Source organism: Elaeis guineensis, chromosome 1 (genome assembly GCF_000442705.2).
Source record: "Elaeis guineensis isolate ETL-2024a chromosome 1, EG11, whole genome shotgun sequence".
In the NCBI taxonomy this organism is placed as follows: domain Eukaryota; kingdom Viridiplantae; phylum Streptophyta; class Magnoliopsida; order Arecales; family Arecaceae; genus Elaeis; species Elaeis guineensis.
Window position 1 is genome coordinate 164738763 of NC_025993.2, and position 21964 is coordinate 164760726.

The 21964-nt window shown below is 41.1% G+C and overlaps 1 protein-coding gene and 1 long non-coding RNA gene across 2 annotated transcripts; one reads left to right on the plus strand and one right to left on the minus strand.

The window, feature by feature from the left end:
- The first annotated feature begins 11445 nt into the window (after window positions 1-11445).
- LOC105060495 (uncharacterized) lies at window positions 11446-16064 on the plus strand. Its single transcript, XR_834441.4, has 3 exons — window positions 11446-11778; window positions 14691-14952; window positions 15579-16064. It is a non-coding gene; the product is annotated as an uncharacterized lncRNA (long non-coding RNA).
- Window positions 13626-21550, minus strand: LOC105060494 (subtilisin-like protease SBT5.3). The gene is made up of 11 exons (XM_010944233.4): window positions 21371-21550; window positions 21064-21176; window positions 20874-20971; window positions 20609-20773; window positions 19864-19972; window positions 16707-17238; window positions 16307-16404; window positions 15602-15847; window positions 14974-15088; window positions 14658-14871; window positions 13626-14338 (listed from the first exon to the last, which is right to left on the minus strand). The coding sequence occupies exons 1-11, from the start codon at window positions 21455-21457 to the stop codon at window positions 13788-13790; spliced, it is 2328 nt and encodes a 775-aa protein (XP_010942535.1). The 5' UTR covers window positions 21458-21550; the 3' UTR covers window positions 13626-13787.
- Between the last annotated feature and the right edge of the window lie 414 nt (window positions 21551-21964).

Here is a 21964-nt window from a genome sequence, read left to right on the forward strand (position 1 = left end):
CGTAATATATTGATGAATTTATTATGATTTTAAAAATTTTCAAGACTTAATTTTTTTATTAAAAATCTATTTAAGTAGAGAGTAGTAAGGAGATATTTTAATATTTTAAAATCACCAGCTATCAAATTTAAAAATTATAAAATATTTATAATTTATTTTATATTATTATATTTTAATATTTTATTTAATTCATCTCTTATTGTCTCTACCGTCATCTTCCTTTTTATTGTCGGACATCAAATGTTCCTCTTCAATTTACCATCACAATGCACAGCACATGAAAATTAGTCAAATTATTGAAACTTAAAATAATATAAAATTATATATTTATATATGTAATCATATCCCATGCATCGCATAAGTTTTTAAGCTAGTATGTAAGTAACAGAAATACTAGCAAGTAGGAAGCCCTACGTAGCCTTCCCATGCCTCCTGATCGGCCAAGAAAGATTGCAGGTCGAGTAAAAAGGGTACCGACCCCACCGGTTCTAGGTGTATAAATTAGTAACTCGTATGATATTTGTGATTAACAAAAGCAACTCGTATGATATTTGTGATTAACAAATATTAGGTGTACTTTATCTCCTTTGTTGCGGTCAGAGAAATCCCGAGCTCATGAAGTCGGATCCAGCTCCATCTCGATGTATGGTATTATCCACTTTGACCCGAATGAGGTGCGCCATGCCCGAGAGGTGATTGGCCATCCTGCGTGGGGCCGCATGACTTTGTCCCTGAGCCTTGGGCCCAAAAACGCATCACACATGGGAGGAGGGTCTCCAAGCCTTATAAAGCAAGGTTCCTTGACTCATTATCCGATATGGGATTAAAGTCCTCTTCGCTTCAATAGTAGCCACCCCAATCAGGGAGCCAAAGCCTCCTTCGGATGAATTTGCCCTTCAGCTTGGACCTTTACCGAAAAGACACTATATATTGGGGGACCTACATGGGCCACTAGTATTGTGATCAGAGAAATCTCGAGCTCATGAGGTCGGATCCTGTTTCATTCCGACGTGTGGTATTGTCTGCTTTGACCTGCATGAGGTGCACCATGCTTGAGAAGCGACCGGCCATCCTGTGTAGTGCTGCACGGCTTTATCCCTAGGCCTTGGGCCCAAAAATGCGCTATATGTGGAAAGAGGGTCTCCAAGCCTTATAAGGTAAGGTTCCTGGCTCATTGTCCAATATAAGGCTAAAGCCCTCTCCATCTCAATATCCCTTTTTGGCAAAAAGATCAAATCTTAGTCTTTAGTGATAAGGGTGTGTTGGATGGATGTCTGGTCTGGACACCACCTTTCAAGATCTTTTCAGTACCATACGATGCAGCAGAAAGAAAGAATAAACAAAACAAAACAATCAAAATACGTGGATCAGCCACAAAAGGGCTCACCTCCACGGGACATGCAAACTTCACTATGAAAAAGAAATTTTACAAGAGGAGACCTCACCCTCAACCTTTGTACACCCAATTTTCTCTCTCTAAAAATTTTCCTCTCAAAAGCGCTCTCTCTCTTGGAATACCCCCTGAACCCCTGAAGTGCCTGGCGACTGCTGTCCAGGAGCCTCCTGCTCCTTCTCTCTCAACGCTTCCGCCTCTCTCGGGTTCCGTACGACTCCGTACGGTGCAAAAATTTGAACCCCACCTCTTTCCTATGCGTCACAGGCCTTTTAAAGAGCTTAAACAGGGTTTAGATTAGGTTTAGGAGTCTTTAATCAGCCCAAATCATGTCCCAGACCGTCGGATCAAGATCGGGAGTCACCTGGGCCCTCCGATCGCGCTCCGGTCCACGAAATAGTACCGTGGATCGTGAGAAACGCGTGGGAAACGTCAACTTGGTCCACAGGCCCACCCGTGGACCGCCCGATCCATGGTGGACCGGAGAACAGGGCCCAGGCAGGGTGCCTGGGCCAGCCCGCACGCGCGGGCCTGGGCCGCGCCCACGCACGGGCTGGGCCGTGCGCCTGCCTGGGCCGCCCGCCCGTTGGGCCGCGCGCCTGGGTCATGCGTCCCGCACGTTGGCCCTGCCTAGGCCGCGCGGCGCCGCATGCGGCCGAGCCGCCGTCGCTCCATCGGCCCGCCGCCGGCCGCCGGCGGTCCTACGCTGCCTCGGGTCTCGTACCGACTTCAAAAGTTCGTATCTCCTCCATCCGTGCTCTGTTTTGGATGATCTTGGTCTCGTTAGACTCCATTTTTTGCTACAAACCTCACTGTGGGCTTAATGTGGGCTGAATTTCGAGGCATCAAATCCTAACAATCTCCATCTCGACTAGATATTCGGCCTCCTTCAAACTCCAAGAGCTTCTGGATCTCCTCACCCCCATGCCCTGGGGCAATCACCTACTGATCATGGATAGGCAAACATGGGAGTCGAGTCAGGCTGCTCGATCCCATCTCCATCGTATGCTGTGCTCCTCTTGACCTGAGACCTGCTCGGGGCATTGTCCTACGGCAATAGGAATCTCACCTTGCGACGTCGCCTCTCGTCCTATCGAGTCTCCTGTCTCATGCCCGATCCGTCTTTTGGAGCTCCACCTGGCTTTCGAATTTTCACCTCGCATTGGGCTCCCCATCAGGTAATAATGTCCTCTGCTCCCCTTCTTCCTCTCCAGCACAATCCTATCACCGCGTAGCACCCTCAGGATTCCTCCACTAGCTACCATCCTGTAGCCTCTCGAATCCAATCTGTTAAGTGAGATAAGATTCCGTCTGAAATCGGGTATGTATCAGACCTCCCCCAATCTCCTCACTGCACCGTCATGTGTCCTCCAGTTGACTATCCCGATGCCTCTGATCGCACAGCTCGATCCATCCGATAGATATACAGTGCCCTCACTGTTCTCCAAGGAGTCAAACTGCTCCTCTTTGCAATATACATGATAGGAGCATGCAGAATCTAATATCCACTGCTGAAAAGAAGTAGATACCTCATCAGATATCTCCAGGACATCTCCATTTGAATCACTGCCGGCCGTCGCTACAGCAGCCACCGTCCGATTTTTGAGTTAAGGGCAATCTCTGGTTAGATGCTCCAACTCCTCACACCGGTAACACCTGATTTTGCTCAAGTCCCTCCTGGATTTGGACCGCCTTCGTTGCGATCTCCTGTCGCTCCGTTTACCGCCTCTTGCTCCTCCAAAAGCCACCAAAGCTGAGTTACCGCCACCTGAGCTCGAAGCTGGAAGGTTCTCCCTCTTGAGAACCTCGTTATGGAGTATCGCTGTGGTGACCTCGTCCATCTTGATAGTGCTCTTCCCCACTAGAAGAACGTCACCAAGGACTTGTACGAAGGGGGAAGCGACACCAGCAAAACCAGCACCCTGGTCTTCTCCTCAACATTCTCGCCAACGCTGAGGAGGTCGGTGAGGATCTTCTGGAAGTGGCTTGATGCTCCTGCACGCTCTGTCCCTCAGTCATCCGCAGTTGGTAGAACTGCCTCCAGAGGAAAAGAGTGTTGGTAAGAGACTTTGCCATGTACAACTCCTCTAGTTTCGACCATAGCACCGTCGGAGTAGTCTCGCTCAGTACATGGATCACCACCTCATCCGTCAGGTACATACGGATGGTACTCACCGCCTGCATCTGTAGCCATTTCCAATCCCGCATCTCCATGGTGGTCGGCTTCTAATCACACAAGAGAATATCGATCAACCCCTGTTGGATGAGCACGTCCTTTACCCTTGCCTGCCACAAGAAGAAATTGCTCTTACCATCGAACTTGTTGATCTTCATCTTGATTGTTCCTGTCTTCTCCATCTTCAGTCTTGCTCACCACCACTGCAATTTGCGTCCTTGTACCGCCTTGCTCTGATACCACTTGTTGAGTGGATGTCTGGCCTGGATACCACCTTCTAAGATATTTTCAGTACCATGCGATGCAGCAGGAAGAAAGAAGAAACAAAACAAAACAATCAAAATATGTGGATCAGCCACAAAAGGGCTCGCCTCCACGGGGCATGTAAACTTCACTATGAAAAATTTTTTTTACAAGAAGAGACCTCACCCTCAACCTTTGTACACCCAATTCTCTCTCTCTAGAAGTTCTCCTCTCAAAAGCTCTCTCTCTCTTGGAAGATCCCCTGAACCCCTAAAGTGTCTGGCGACCACTGTCCAGGAGCCTCCTGCTCTTTCTCTCTCAACGCTTCCGCCTCACTCGGGTTCCGTATGGCTCCGTACGGTGCAAAAATCTGAACCACACCTCTTTCCTGTGCGTCACAAGCCTTTTAAAGAGCTTAAACAGGTTTTAGATTAGGTTTAGGAGTCCTTAATCAATCCAAATCATGTCCCAGACCATCGAATCAAGATCGGGAGTCACCTGGGCTCTCTGATCGCGCTCCGGTCCATAGAATAGTGCCGTGGACCATGAGAAATGCATGAAAAATGCCCACGCGGTCCACAGACCCATCCGTGGACCGCCCGGTCCATGGTGGATCGGAGAACAGGGCCCAGGCAGGGCGCCTGGGCCAGCCCTGTGCCGCGCCCGCGCGCCCGCCTGGGCCACCCATCCACTGGGCCGTGCGCCTAGGTCGCGCATCTCGCTCGTTGGCCCCGCCTGGGCCGCGTGCCGCCGCCGCTCCGCCTGTCCGTCGCCGGCCGCCGGCGATCCTCCATCGCCTCGAATCTCGTGCTGACTTCAAAAGCTCGTATCTCCCCCATCCAAGCTCTGTTTCGGATGATCTTGGTCTCGTTGGACTCCGTTTTTCACCGCGAACCTCACTGTGGGCTCAATATGGACTGAATTTCGAGGCATCAAATCCTAACAGGATAGAACCATTTTATTTTATATATTTTATTTATTTAATACTCTACTAGTGTTCCACACATATAGTAATGATAAAAATCTTTACATAAATATATTTTTATTTTAAAAATAATATATTTTAATTTATATTTAGTCCCCATGAGTCTCCTTGGTCATAGAATCGTAAAGGGTTTCGGATAAATAAAATTTCTAATTAAGGCAAGTATGGAACTTTTATTGGGTAATTCTAAAAGGATATATTTTTTCCACCGTGGGATTAGGAAAGAAGTCTAGTTAATCTAAAATTCTAGATATGGCATGCTTGATTATTATTATTATTTCTTTTTAAAGAGTTTTTTAAGATTTGACCTGGATTTTGGAGAACGTAGGATTTTCTCAAAAATTAAAGTGGAGATAGAAATGTGAGAGAAGGATGTGGAAAAAGATCCAACCTTCAGAGGCATAGATTAGGTGTGGATAGTTTAAGGTAAAATTGGAAAACGATATTTAAACAAAACTTACTTTTTACAAAGATAACCTAAGGGTCCATTTTATGTACCTGGAAGAGTTTGAAGAGCTACACGTTGTTTCCCGGCTTTCTTTGTTAAATATGGCTTAGTTTATAATTTTGTTGCTTTAGAAGATAAGTGGCGGGACTGGGCTAGGATTGGCAATTGATGTGAGCTGCTCATGTTTTGAACTATTTTCTCCTCAAGTTTGAAAAGTTTATGAAAGTGTTGAGCTCGATCCTATGTTTCAGGCCAAAACATTTTATTTTGGGTAACAAGTTTCGGGCTAAAATTTAATATACGTGTAAGAAAGATAACACGATTGTCATCTCAGTTTTATTCAAGCATAAGATCAAGTTTTGTTCAAATAGGGACTTTTCGTAGTTCAACTCGAAATTTAGGCTTCATCAAGCTTGTCAAATAATAAAGAGCAAAACTTGATTACAAAATTTAGGCTAAATTTCACGTAAGGCAAACTTGACCAAGACTACGATTGACTAAACACACACTCATATACAATTGTAGCGGACTGGATGATGAATGGCAGTATATTGCAATTTTATATTATAACTTCTCTCCAAGAAAGAGATGTATAATATTTCTATAAGGAGGTAATTACAACATGATATGAGAAAGAGAGAGGGGGATGCGGAGGGAGTTGAGATTTCTTAGTAATTCCTGATTATTAGAATTCTATATGCATTGCCAACAAAGCAATGTTGGAGGATAGAGGGAAGGCAATCAGGCATTCCCCTTGAATTAATTCAAAATCTTGAATTGTAACTTAGCGTTAAATTTTAAATCAGTGATAGTCCTTTTAGTCGTTAATTGGTATACATAAAATACAATCTCTTGGTTATAAGGTTGTCTATCCATTTATTATAGGGATTTTATAGCTGATGCACAATCAACAATAACTATAAATAAATAACATTGAAATGTTTGCTCCAATCATTATGGCATATTTCTTTTATGGTGGATAAATCAGGGAGGGAAAATTTTTAAGATTCTCAAAAACAAAATGTAAACATGGCTTTCCATAGGCGCACAAAGCCAGAAATTGATAGCAAGATTGGAAACGGTTCTATCAATAACTATTTCGTAAGAAGTTACAGATTTTTTAAATAAGAATTTAATTATCTATTGTTACCATACATTATATAATCGGTACTTTGAATATGAATGCAGTGGAAAAACTGACTTTCCACGGAGCATGTGTCCAAGAGACATATAAATAAGTGAAGATTGAACCAGAGATTTGTGACTAATTTATGTAATATATATCATGGTGTTGTGCAAGACACATTGGCTTTTACGTGAAACATATAATTTATTTATAACAAAAAAAAATGAAAAACATGTTTGGTGTGTTGCGCCAAGATTCGGTACCATACGGTGCAATAGGAAGCAAAAAATATAATACAAATACATAGATCAGCCTCAAGCCTACCTTTATGGGGCGTGCAAGCTTTATTATGAGAGAATAAAACAAAATCAATACAAGAAGAACTCACTATTCATCCCTTGTACAAGAGTCTCTGAAGAAAAAACCTTAAAACCCTCACAAAATCTCTCTGAAACCTCTGTTGAAGCCTTTCTGCACCTCCAGGATGTCACCAACTTCTCAATATAATAAATGGTTCGTCAATCAGAGCTATATAGGCTCCAGAATCACAAAAATATTGTTTCAGTAGGAAACAGAGTCCCAATCAAGTCTAGAATCATCCGTGGCCGTCCAATTGTGACCGGTTTGCACCAGAGTCGTTCGATCACGTAAAACAGGGTCACTGATCACCTGATCAAACCCGAAATCATCCTTAACCATCCGATTGCGATCGGCTGTGATCTGGACCGTCAGATCGCGCAAAAAACTACCTGAACCATGTGTGGACCGCGACTTCGATCCACGCGGCTCCCATGGACTGCCAGCACCCCGCAGTCCACGGTGGACCGTGCGAGGATGTTGGCTTGGGCACCCACGCATGCTGGGCTCGCCCGCGCACTGGGCCGTGCATGCATCTTTGCCGGGCCCGACGCTGCCACCACCGGCCGCCGTCGTCTCGTACACCGTGCCACCTTCTTTCGTGTATATCTCCTCCGTTTGGATTGTTTTTTGGCTCGTTGAACTCTGTTTTTCATCCTGGATCTTGCTGTGGGTTCAATATAGACCGAATCTCGAGATGTATTTCTTAACAATCTCTATCTCGACTCGATATTCGGTCTCCATCTATCTCTGAGAGCCTGTGATCCGTCTCATCCCTATGCCCTGAGGTATGCCTGCTATCTCATGGATGGACAAACATACGAGTCGAGTCAGGTCACTCGATCTTACCTCCGTTATGGGCTGTGGCCACTCTGACCAAAGATCTGCTTGGGATATCATCCTGCGGTAATAGAAATCTCATCCTGCGACATCACCTCTTATTCTCCTGAGTCTCCCATCTCGTGTCTGATCCACCTCCATCTGAAGCTCCACCTCGCTCTGGGCTCCTCCTGCCTCCTGAAGCTCCACCTCGCACTGGGCTCCTTACCAGATAGTAATGTCCTCTCGTTCTCTTCTTCTCCTCCAGAATAATCCTATCGCCGTACATTATCTTCAGGATTTCTCCATCAGCTACCGTCCTGTAGCCTCTCGAATCTAGTCTGCTCAGTGAGATAAGATTCCATTTGAAATCGGGTATGTATCGGACCTCTCCCAATCTCTTCACTACACCATTATGTGTCCTCTAGCTGACCATCCCAATGCCTCTGATCGCATAGCTCGATCCATCCGACAGATAAATAGTATCTTCACTGCTCTTTAGGGAGTCAAACTGCGCAACATACATGATAGGTATATGAGAATCTAAAATCCACTGCTGGGAAGAAGTAAATACTTCGTCAGATATCTTTAGGGCATCATCCTCTGAGTTGTTACTGGCCGTCGCTGTAGTAGCCCTCGTCTGATCTCTGAGTTGAAAGCAATCTCTAGCTAGATGCTCCAACTCGTCACACCGGTAACATCTGATCTTGCTCAGGTCTCTCATCCTGGACTTAGACCGCCCTTGCCGTAATTTTCTGTCGCTCTGTCTACTGCCTCCTGCTCCTCCAGAAACCACCAAAGCTGAGTTGCCACCTGAGCTCAAAGCTGGGTTCTCTTTCCTGAGAACCTCATTTTATAGAATCGCCGCGATGACCTCGTCCATCTTGATGGTGCTCTTCCCTACTAGAAGAGCAGTCATCAAAGACTTATATGAAGGAGGAAGCGCTGCTAGCAAGACCATTGTTCTGGTCTTCTCCTCAACTTTCTCACCAACGCTAAGAAGGTCGGTGAGAATTTTCTAGAAGTGGCTGAGATGCTCCTGCACGCTCTGTCCCTCAGTCATCCGCAGCTGATAGAACTGCCTCTAAAGGAAGAGAGTATTGGTGAGAGACTTCGCCATATACAACTCCTCAAGCTTGGACCACAGTATCATCGGAGAAGTCTCGCCAAGCACATGGATCACCACATCATCTGCTAGGTACAAGCAGATCGTACTCACCATCTGCATTTAGAGCTACCTTCAAGGTAGTCGGCTTCTCATCGCATAAGAGAGCATCTTTCAACCCTTGCTAGATGAGCACGTCTTTCACCCTTGTCTGCCACAAAGAAAAATTGTTGTTTCCATCAAATCTGTTGATCTCCATCTTGATTGTGTTTGTTTTCTCCATCTTCTATCTCGTTCACCACCATTACAACCTACGCTCCGACACCACTTTGCTCTGATACCAATTGTTGCACCAGGATCTGGTACCACTCGGTGTAACAGGAAGAAAAAAAAATAAAACAAGAAACACAATACAAATACGTGGATCGGCCTCAAGCCTACCTTCACAGGGCGTGCAAGCTTCACTACGAGAGAATAAAACAAAATCAATACAAGAGGAACTCACTACTCATCCCTTGTACAAGAGTCTCTCAAGAAGAAATCCCATAAAAGCTCTCTAAAACCTCTGTTGAAGCCTTTCTGCACCTCCAAGACGTCACCAGCTTCTCAACACAATAAATGATTCATCAATCGGAGCTATATAGGCTTCAGAATCACAAAAATATTGTTTCAGTAGGAAATAGAGTCCCAATCAAGTTTAGAATCATCCATGGCCGTCCGATCGTGACCGGCTCGCACAAGAACCATCCGATCGCATAAAATATGGCCACTGATCACCTGATCAAATCTGAAATCATCCTCAACCATCCGATCATGATCGGTTGCAATATAAGCCATTGGATCGGACAAAAAACTATCTGAACTGTGTGTGGACTGTGATTTCGATCTATGCGGCTCCCATGGTGCGGTCCACGATGGACTATCAGCACATCGCAGTCCATGATAGACTGCGCGGGGATGCTGGTCTGGGTGCTCGTGCATGCTAGGCCTGCCCTTGCGCGCGCCCGCACTGGGCCCGCCCATGTGCTGGGCCGCGCACGCGTCTTCGTCGGGCCCGATGGCGCCACCGCCAGCCCACCATCGACCGCCGCCATCTCGTACACTATGCCACATTCTTTCGTGCGTATCTCTTCTGTCTGGATTTCGTTTGGATTGTTTTTGAACTCGTTGGACTTAATTTTTTATCTTGGATCTCGCTGTGGGCTCAATATGGATCGAATCTCGAGATATATTTTTTAATATGATAAATCAAAAATAGAAAATTTTTATGTATTGTTTTTTTCTAATGCCATCATCAACCAGCGGAGTATATAATGCCGAGGGTGATATAGCTCATGATGTGGAATGTTGCTGTTGTTAATGACGTCGTTACTTTCACCGTTGGCACACAAGTCGCTATTGATTTGGAGAACGTCGCTGTGTAGGCATAGGAAAAACAAAAGAGGAGGAGAGCCATGGGAGGTAGTGGAGGGAAATAAGGGGGGGTGGTGGGCGGGGACTGAAGAATGAGATTGATGCAAAGCACGCGGGGATCTTCTTGGTAAAAGCGGGTAGGAGTGGAGGAGATGAGATAATAGTCATGAGAGTTGAGGCTTGATTTGATTTCATAGCTTAAAAATAATTTCAAAAATAATAAAATTAAAAATAAATTATATTTTTAATTTTTGAATTAAGTTAGATTTTTTTAAGAGATCTATAAACTACAAAAAATTAAAATTTAATCTCCGAACTATCTGTATTAGTTTAATATTATCTTCAGGTATGATTACGATAATTTTTTCTTACCAGAAATCTGATGTGGTAACTTTTGGTTCTTATGTGGTATTAAAATTTAAAAAATATTAATATGGCACTTATGTGATATTATTTTTTTTCATATTTTTTTTTCTGTCCATCTCTCTTCTTTGAAGAGAATGGGACTATGGAGAAAGAGAGATTCGAAACGAAAGGAGAAAATGATAAAATCAACGTCGGGTCAGCGGGAAGCATTGAGAGGAGATGATAAGAGATGAGTGGAAGAGAAAAATCGAGTAAAGGAGGATGGGGCCATAGAAAAAAAGAAAATTTTTTTTTATTGAAATTTTGAGATGAGAAAAAGAGAGATGGGAGATGAAAGATTTGAAAAGTAATAGGTAAAGAGAGTTCAGTGAGATGGAGTAGTAAAAAATAAAGAAGAAAAAATTATGAGAAAGGAGGAGAATGGGGCTATGAAAAGAAGAGGTTTCTTCTTTTTTTTATTATTTTATTGAAATTTTAGGATGAAAAGAAGAGATAATTGGAAAAGAAGATGAAGATTTGGGGAAGAAGATGAGACATTAGAGATTTTGGTATTTAGAGAAACAGATTATGTGACTCAAAATATTTTAAGCCATATCAGTATTGATTGAGTTATGTGTGTAAGGGATATTCCATATAAAAATAAAAAATTATCACATTAGATTTTTGATGAGAGAAAATCGTTAGAATTACATCTGAGGGTAACATTAAATCGATTGAAATAGTTTGAGGACTAAATTTTAATTTTTTTTATAGTTTAAGTATTATTTAAAAAAATTCAATTTAGTTTAGGATAAAAAATATAATTTATTTTAAAATTTAAAAAATAATTTTTATGTAAATTATAAAAATTATTTTTAAAAATAAAAAATAAAATTTAGAAAACTAGACATCTTTTTGTACAAAAAAAAAAAAAGAAAAAAAAAAAGAAAAAAATCTTTCGCGTCTTTAGTTAGCCCATCACAATCAGTCCGCCTACTTTATATACAGAATGTAAAAAGGCCGCGAAGTCATAGGAACTTGTAATTAACCAAACATAATCTAACGAGGGTTCCCTTTATATTCGTCCTCCTCTCCTCCTCGGCCTTCTCCTTCTCGATTCCACGGCGGTCGCAGCCCTCCGAAATCCAGGACTGTTTCCGATGGCCCCTCTCTCGTTTCACCCTCACGCCGCAGAGTACTCCGATCTCCGACCTCGGCCCGAACAGCGTCTCCCTTTTTTCAATCAACGCCGTGGCGGCCCAAGAAAGTCGTCTGGTCACGAAATCGATCTCCATCATCTCGTTCCTTGCTGATTTGATGGTGAAATGGCGTCGAGACTCCCAAATTTGCCACGTTTCCACGCTGCAGGTCTGTAACCGATCCATTTCCCTTATATTCTTCTACGTCGAATTATTCGTGACGGCTGATTCCTTCATTCCAAAATTTTCATTAATTTCTTTATAAATTGAAGTATTTATAATAATGGATTCCTCATTGATCTGAAATTTTTGAAGTAGATCTTGGTACTGAGAGTTGGCTTCCTCCTTGGTGCCCCTTTCTCCTTTGTTTCCCTTCCCCAGCTTCTTCTTGGAGATCAAAAGTGACTTTTACTCTAATTGAGCAAAAAATGTTGTCTTGCATTTGGTTTCTAATGCATTGAGTCGCATTAACAAAGTTTTAGGAAGAGATGCGAATGATAGTTACATGTTGAGCACTAACAAAAAGAAATCAAGAACATGGAGTTTGCAGCTACAGCAATTGCTAGAAGACTCAAACTAGAGGTCAACGTGCCTTCAGTAGGTAGAGAAACATTGTTTGTAACTCCAAACATCGATACAATTCCCACTTATTGAAAGGTTTCCAGGAAAAAAATGAGTCCAATTGTTGTTCATGTTTTGAAGGTCATGTGGAGCACAAGCAATTCAAATTTGCATAAATTTCATGAATCATAGCATGCTACAATCATGTCATATGAAATTGGACATGGGACTTTATGCACCACTAAAGATAACGGTTAGGAAAGCTATTTATGTAAATATAATTTACATGGAAGTGTTTCGAGAAACTATCTATAGCATTCTTATTACCAATATCAGTCTCTCAACATGCAAAAATCTACTTGAATAACTGATGAGCAGCTATTATTTAATATCATGCTTGGCAATTTAGACACCTGTAGCTTTTTTCAGAGGGAAGCTCCTCTACAATTTTTCTTCCAGTAGTTTTGTTACTCTTCTATGGGTAGCATGGTAAATGATGAGTAAATGGGGTACACTTTTGTTACATAGATCTGAAACCAATCCATACCCTAGTCGACTTAGAGTTGGCCTATACTGGCAGTTAAATTGTGATGATAATTCCAGTTCACCGAAGATAATGAAGATTGATTTCGGACAGTCCAGCATGTGGCAATTGATTCTTATGGTCATAAAGCAATTCTTTACTTTTGCTCTCATTTTTTTCAGAACTGGGTTGAACCTAAGACCTCTTACACCTCACCTGGAGAAGTAGGTGCTGGCAAGAAGCTTTTATGGATTTTAGTCCAATGAATTTGCAGAAGTTTCCTTCAACGATTTGTATAAGAAATTCACAATGAATTTGCTCTGACCATTATGACATACTTCTTGAATGGGAAATACTCCAGCAAAGAAAACTTTTTCAAGTTTCCAGAAAACAAAATATAAAAAGGGGTAGAAGTTCAGAATGATTCTAAGAAAATAAAAGATCACATACTCAACAATAAGAATGATGTTAAGTAGTTTCAGTATTAAGAAGCAATAAACATTAGAAAGATGATATGTATGTATGTATGGTTTATCAACAATTGTTAGAATAGGCGTGGAAATCTGTGAAGCATTTAAATTCTAAGCAATGTCATCATATAGCAATTATTTAATGACTCATTTGGTCAATAAATTGGTGAATGCTATGGCTATGTTAATGAATAGTCAATGTTGCAGTTTTTTATTATTATTATTTTTTGGCAAAGTAAGAAATTTCAGTATTGATTTCACCTTGGTAAAAGACTAGCATTTGTAAGATACTTACTAAAAAGTTAATTCTTAAATCCAAATGTTCATGATCTCATTAAAGTTTCCAGAACTTAGCAGTACGTAGAGAAGCAAAGTTCAGCAAATTTCAGTAATACCGACCATCTGATCCTTTCAGTTACAAAATAAAAGGAAAGAGAAGGATGAAGAAACACAGAGACCTAGTTTGGAAGAAATTTACTTATTGCTTTTATTGATCCAAATGATAAAAATAGTAATCTCCATCCAATAAATTCATCTTCCAATGAATCAAACCACCTGTTGACTTCAACAACTGCTCGCAGTTTTTAAAAAAATATATATATAAAAAACTTGTCAGCTCCTTTGTTAAGGCTTCAATCCTGCAGCACTCACTACCAAAGGAGTTCTCACGTAGTGCTTCCCATCAGACCATATTAGCCCTCCAAAAACATAATCCATAGATGCATGACCTTTCTTAACCTTCAAAGTAACCTCAAACTTTTTCTCTTCACCTATCTTATCATAGGTTAAGCTTGTTGGATTCACGGACACTGAAATGCCTCTTGGTTCTCTGATGCGGATGATGTATGTGCCTGGCGATCCAACATTCTTCAATGTGCGGGTCACCGTGATGGAGCCAAAGAGATAAGGGATGGTGATTGAAGGGTAGTTTAAGTCTTCCAGCCTTGGAGGTTTAGAGGGGCATAAGAAAGAGTCATTGCTGAATTTTGCTATCTGGGTGGAGTTGTAGCCTAGAGAACATAAGAAGTTCAAGTAATCATTTGTGGTTAAATCATAGACCAAGCCAGGATCCATGGCACGGTTTGGTCGCACATGACCAGATCCATAGCTAAATGGTGTAGCCTTAACATAGGATGAATTTAACACTGGCTCGTCCATGTTGTCCTGTGTTCTTGCTGCAGGGGGGGTTGAAAAAAAAGAGAAAGAAACAAGAACATGCAAGAATTATAATTCATTCACAGAGTATTTTCCAAATCATAAGTTGTGTTAGCACAAATGAAGGAACAAAAAAGTATCAAAGTTGTGAACTGTTTTGTGAGTAGGGTGAGATTATGAGCGAGGACAAAACTCATGAAATTTGAATTATCTGCTCTTGTTAAACCTTTCAATTTCCACAATCATGATAATATATTACAATCCTAGCACATATTTTACAAAAAAACGAATTCCCTGAAAAAAAAAGGGGCAAATTGATAAAGTTTATGAATCTCATACCAGTGGTCATGATTGCTGATTTTATTGCTGAAGGATTCCAATCAGGGTGGAGACTCTTGAGGAGGCCCACAACACCAGATATATGAGGACATGACATGGAAGTGCCAGAATCTGAGTTGAAAGCAACACGCCGGGTATCGAAAGGTAGACCAGTTGGTCCAACAGCTTCTGAGTAGGCAGCAAGAACACTAACACCTGGTGCAGTGATATCAGGCTGAAAGGTGCAGTGATATGAGGCAGCAAGCAAGAAGTTAAATTGACGAATTAGAAGAACTCTATGAGCTACAAGAAAGAGGTAATAGAATTTTTCATAAACCTTTAGGATTTCAGCATTGACAGTGTTCGGTCCCTGAGATGAGAAAGCTGCCATGAATGGTGCTGGTTTTGTGTCAAGCAGTGTTATTGGGGTTGTAATGTAACCCAGTGGTGACCTGACAGAAAATTGTCATGGTTAAAGAATTATAATGCATATTTGTTGGTAATTTGAGTGACAATTTGTGAGTGTTTCTAAAGGAAATAATAATATCAGATATTGACATTCTGGTCCAAGCTAATGTGAATGAACATAATGCATGCAAGGCGTAAAATGGCCAGCAATATATGCACTTATTAAAGGGTGATTTGTTACATTGCGTGTTTAACAGTATCATAATCACAGATAATCAGGGAGAGAACAATAACAAAAAACTAAGTTGTTACTGAATAAACTGCTAGTATTTCATTTCTTGGTATAGGTTGATGGGTGAAATATTGAATCATATGTGAATTTTCAGGGAATGACTATACCAGTAAAAGCCTTATTAATCCTGAAGAATTCATTAATGGTTTGTTTAATTCTATGATCTACATCCTTGCACAGCAGAGCACAGAACATTTCTAAACAACTGGTTATATTTTTATTCTCTTGTGGACTATAAGCAGGAAATAAATTGGAGGCAGCTTACCTGGTGTAGCTGAGGTATAAGTAGAGAGAAAGGCCATCATTATAAGTGATATGGGTTGCTGGGAGGAGGTGAGCATCGGCGATGATTTCATTTCCGGAGCTCTGATCATTGACAAGGACCATCCCGCTGCCGCCGGCCAGCAGAACTGCTTCACCCTTCTCCACTCTTGCAATAATCCCACGGAGACAGACGACTATCTTCCCTCTAACCTTTTCAGGGTCTAGCGAACCCAGGTAACACAACTCACTGCAGAATTAAAGAGAAAGTGAACTTGTTCTTCTGTTTAAATCATCAAGGTATATCTGCTTGGTTGACAAGAACTCTATAGTCCTTGTAACTGCTCCAGGTTGTAGGTTTGCCACAACCTGTTCTGGTCTTCATTAAGAATTTCACCTAGTCTTGTAATAAGAGCAAGATCGAATTAACTGATAATTGCAGAATATACATGACCAATTTTAGAGTACATGTTTGTAGCAAACCCCCTAGTCTGGTGGATGAAGATTGATAAAAACTCCATAATCTTTGTTAATGAAAACAGAACGCTAGGAAGTTAAATAATAATTAGGATATCTAACCAGTTTTCTGTAATGGGATTCTTTTAGCTATGCTTACTTCATAATAGACGGCTTTAACACACCAGTTAATATTGCACCAGAGAAATTTGCGTGAAAGTTAATAATGAGATGGAAATGAGTTGGTTCTTACGCATCATGCTCGGTGGCATTTGGAGCTTTAGCTTCTTTGGAGTTTATCATTGGGTAGAGCTGGTTTCCTGGCAGGCCTTTCTGAGAAAGGCTGGCTCCCTGTAAAGGCAAAAGAAAAATTGGTCAGAGAAGTACAGTTGAGAGACAAAACAATACGTTTTAGATCATATAATGTATCATATTATTTATTATAAAATAAACAGAAATCGTAGTATATAAAAGTAATCTATGAGCATGTAGCTGACATAAGCTAGAAAATATACCAGAAACTTCCGAGAGAATAAGAAAATTAATTATAAATATTGTTTTCTCTGGTAATTAAGGTATCTAGAAAACAAGGAGCAAACGTTTTATTCTTCTGAGAGGGAGGAGGATAAGAACTTTAAGCGCCACCCAACAACCTTGATGCTTTTGTTGTTGAAGTTAATATAGGCCGGGAACTCCCTGTCCATGGTGCTTGCACCTACTGTAATTATCCATGGTGCCGTGTTGGAGACGGAACCTGGGAGCGGGCCGGAGTTGCCGGCCGAGCACACGACGGTGATCCCATTCTTGACGGCATGGAAGGAGCCGATCGCTAACCCGTCCAGAGAGTAGGTGATGGGATCCCCGCCGAGGGACACCGAGAGCACGTCCACCCCATCATGGATCGCTGCATCGAAGGCGGCGATAATGTCGGCGTCGAAGCACTCGCTCCCATTGATGGGCGGCCAGCAGACCTTGTAGGCCGCGACGCGGGCCCGCGGGGAACCGCCTTTGGCCGTGCCGTTGCCGTAGCCGAAGATGTTGGCGCCGGGCACGAACCCACCGCCGGCGGTGGAGAGGGTGTGGGTCCCATGACCGTCGTTGTCCCTCGGGGTTTCGAAGGTGGCGTTGAGCGTGCCGCCCGCGGCTGCGTAGCCCTTGTTGTAGTACCGTGCACCGATCACCTTCCTGCAAGATCCATCATCATGATTGATATATTAGTAGAGTAACGCACAGATCTAAATGCAACATCTTAATAAAGGAAAGGTTAGTTGCTCCCAGACGTAAAGATCCGTTTCCGTTTCATATAGAGGAAACGAAGTGGGAATCCAAAAGTAGGACTGGAGCGGTATGAGAATCGCCTGGGAAACCATACAATAATATGCCACTGGGAGGTGGCATTTCTCAAGGAGGGCCCCCCTTCCAAAATCTGGGGAAACCAAACCAAAACTATTTCTCCAAGAATTGGAGTAGCGAGCTTTAACCAAAAAAAACAAAAAGGGTAGTGAGGATCTATAAATCCTTGGGAAACAAAAAATATGATGGGCCTTCCGGAACATTTTATATGCTTTTCTTTACGTAGGAGTTATATAAAATGGAGCTGAAATGTAATAGCCAGATAGACCCCTGAAGATGAGAGCTAATTATCATCCACATTCATCTCCCCTCCTCCCAACCTCCCCCAAATCTCCCTCCAAAGAAAAAGATAAATTTTGAGTGCAGAGATTTGTGGATCTCAACACAAAAGTGGTATTCGGTCATAATGATTGAAGAAGCCTCGGCTTTTGCGCTGGTTATTTGGCTAAATATTTTTTCTTTTTCCAACGGAGAAATTTCAGAGGATTCGAGCTCCCTCGGTTGGCACTCCTCCCGGCGTTGAACTCAAAAGGTTGAAGGCAGATGGTATTTATCTAAAAATATCATACATTGAGGTGAACTCTCATTAATATGGGTTCCAATCAAGTTTTGTGGGTTTTAATCATCTATGACTACGTTCCTAAAAATTCCCCTTTTTTTCCTACAGTTTCTTTCTATAAATAGAGCATGGTAATTTTAGAAAAATTATTAGATGAATAGACAATATTTATCTAGAAACTTAAAATTTTATATACCTAATTATCTTTATTCTTCCATTTTTATAGGCAGTATATTCCATCTGTGAGTCTGTATGTGGATGAAAAGAATGATATTGTACTAGAGAAGGGGAATTTGCAATTCAATAAAGATTACTTGCATGATATTATTTCTACCTTTCTGCTTTCCTGTAAAATATTAAGGAATATCATGCAACTACAATGCATCTTTTTAGCTTGTTGCTTCATAGTTTTCATGTGAGAAATATAGATGAGGCATTATTATGTGTCCATAATACAAACAGTTGTCATACAACTTACTTTAAACAAATATGATGTAAAATTCTAATATTGCATGGTGCAAAGTGATATGAATCCTAATTTTATTATTTCCATGAGTTTTAAAAGCATTATATTGTAAATCATAATTTTATTTGTTCCAAAGGACAATACCGAAGATGATTATTTTTCGTCTATTAAAATTTAGATTATGCCTTTTGTGTTTCGTTAAAGTATAGTTTGTTTCAGAACCTTTTTTTGGGTTGTGAATCCTCTAAAAGGAGACAATACATGGAGTTCACACAGCATTGGAAAAGACATGTTTGCAAATGGAATGTGTGAATACTCCATTATAAAAGTTGATAGGATTGCAGCACTTCGTTCTGTAAAGTAGAAAGTTGTTGGAGGACCACCAATAACTCGAAGAGATCAAGGGCTCACTTGTCAATTAAAAACTGCGTAGAATTTTGCATAACTCATATGCATAGATCGAATTTTTCGTTAGTCCTACCAAGGTCAAGTTTTTTTTTTTAAGCATGGAAAAGTATATTTTATGGAACAAGTTTACGTTCTTAGGCAATTTGAAGTTGTCGAGGTAGAACCATCTCTACTTATCTCTACAAAATACAAGTATATTTTAATAGAAATATAAGCCTTTCACGTCGTTATCAATGTCATAATCTTGTAATAAATGTAGTGATAGCTTGAGGAGGAAATGAAATATTGAATGCTCAAATGAGTATTTCAAATAATCTTTACCCTCAACAGATAAAAGACTACGAGTGCATTTGAAAATTCTAGTTCTATCTTGGAAAACAGTCCATGGAAACTTTTATGCTGGTACAAATCCTGTAGCGCCATGTTTGGCAGCAGGGCATTGTGTCACTTTTCCTTCGCAAGGACAACTTTTGACAGACATCTAGTACATGTTGTAGTAAATGCATGTAAATGTGTGGAAGATAACTTTGAGGCTTGAGCTTCTGTACTAAAAAAAAAAAAAACTTTAACCTATTATCAAATGAAATTGCTCAAAAGGCCCTTGAAGTTATCTAGAATAAGATGTAATAATCCTTTTATTTTTTCGGCAACAACAAGCTATTTGTTACTAGCAATGACAAAAATATATCATTTAGCATCCTTAGAAAGAACGAAAGCTATCAAACTAATTTATAGATGGTGAAAAAAATAATACAAGAATAGATGAGTAGCGTGATGCTAACAGGATGCAGGCAAAAAAAAAAAAAAGAAGCACTTTATCTGCTGTGTCAAACTATTCACACAACTCACGGGTCAATCAGCGGTGGAATGTATAATGATTTGATGAAGACCTTAGTTTTGATAGATGTGCTCCACTAACAGATAACCAGAAACACAAGTGCGAGTGCATCTATTATAAACAGGGAGTGCCTTCAAATTTAAAACATTTTGTCAAAAGGTGCGAGGGGGGGGGTATGGAATGGACCTGTTGCATGAAAAGCTCTTATCTACGCCAATTTGGCAGATTCCTTTCCACTTGGATGGCACAGGCCCCAAGCCATCATCTTTAAAGCTCTCAGACTCTGGCCACACACCTGCACATCCACAACCCGCAGAACAAAAAGGTTCAGATAATTTTAACTCGAGGATGAATAGGAATTACAGGTGAAGAACGTATAGAACATGCAGTCTTGGTCAATGGCCTTCGTCCATCATGCACATTTATTCGGTGGATCCTTGTTTGAGAAAGCCACATATGTTGAAGTCAAAGAGCAGCCATGATCTTAATTGAATAGTTGGGGCATGTGCACTTTGGAATTTGGTTTGACAGGCCCAACGGGGTTCAGAATCTGATCTGAACTAAAATACATTTAACCAAAGAGCCATTAACATCAGGAGCGTAGACTACTCGACAAAGAGCACTAGAAGTCAACTGCATCGCTTTAGTGCAACCAGATAGACGGAAATTACTGCCAAAAGCAAACAAACAAAGTACGTGGAATTTCCTGAGCTTCTAAAGTGTCATGGAAGAAGATTGGATCAGGAAATCCAGACATCCATTTGGGAAAAAGGAAGGTAGATACTTGCCAACAACTTTGTGAGAGGTGAAAGGATACATGAGATTAATTTTTGAAGATTCGATTGAATGGAACAGGGGAAGGAGTGAATTTACTGAAAGAAACTAGGGCTTGCAATCAGTATGAATCCGATATAAGAGCAAAACAGAGTACCGGTATCGAGGTTCCCAATGATGATGTCCTCGCCGAATCTTGCCTTCGTCCATAATGATTCCTTTGGAACTCTGCCATCCCTCTCGAGGCCAAGAAATTCCCATGACCGAGTTGTGTGGAGTTTGTACCCCCTGTTTGGAAACACTGAGATGACTCCAGGATACCCTGCAAGAAGAGAACCGAATTAGAACAAAAGGAAGAAAAATCTGGACCGGAAACAGAGGAGAACAGGGGAAGCTAAGATTATATAAAAGAGGAGTCTCACTTGAGATCTCCATTGCCTCTTCTTCTTCCAGATTCGCTGCGAAGCCATTGATATAACTTGTGTAGGAGTAAAACAAAGAATCGTGGGCCTTCTCCTTGCTATGCTCGATTTGAAAACAATCAAATAATTAGAGAGTTTATATACAATAAAGAGAGGTAGACAAATTGAAGGAAACTTGTAAAGCACTTACTTCCCTAAGACCGATGCCAAGAGCTCATAGTGAGAGTCTCTCACTCGCTTGGAGACATGCAAAGAAAGCTCTTTGCCGTTGTGAGAATGGCCTCCGAGGTACACAACATAAGACTGCACCAAAAAAGTGGGAGAAACAATAGAAGTGAAAAAAAAAAAAAAAAAAAGTTAGTCCAGATATAAGAAAACCAGATTGGATTTGGAATTGAAATAAATAGCGACGCATTAAGAGGCCAAATTCGAAGCATGAATGCTAAGGAAACTACGAAATTTGGAATGGAAGAGGAAGAAGGCATTTAAAAGCCTGCCTTTTTGGCAGCAAAGCTGGGGCTTTGGAGCAGTAGAGAGAAGACGAAGGCCAAAAGAAGAGAAGAAGAAGAACTCGCGATCCCCATCCCTCCTCTTGTGACCTCCGGAGAGAAACCTAAACTGGATCTGGTTACCCCAGCTGGCTCAAAGCTCCTAGGGAACTTCTATCATAATCCAGGAGCAATATAAGAGGGAACAAACTCTTCTTAGGTGAGGAAAAAAAAAAAAAAAAAACTTTTTCTGGATAAACTTTATATTACCATCCCGTAACTTTATCCGATCCAAGAAGTTACAAACCACAAAACATCCATCAGCGGCCTCTTGGATTTTGCGGTTATTAGCATTATTGTTTATTTTTACCAATTAATTTTGTTCAAAGTATAACAGGGTGGATGGAAAGGGTCGCCCAGCAGCCATGGTTGAAACTTTTGTTCTGTCCTTTTTGTTTGGTTAAAAAAATAAAAAAATAAAAAATAAATTACAAAAATTTTCTGAGGTTTGTCTTTATTATACTTTCATCCAAGATTTTGAAAAAACTACACTTAGCCCCCAAAAAGCCACGGCATTAGCTAAGAAGTTATAGAATTATAAAA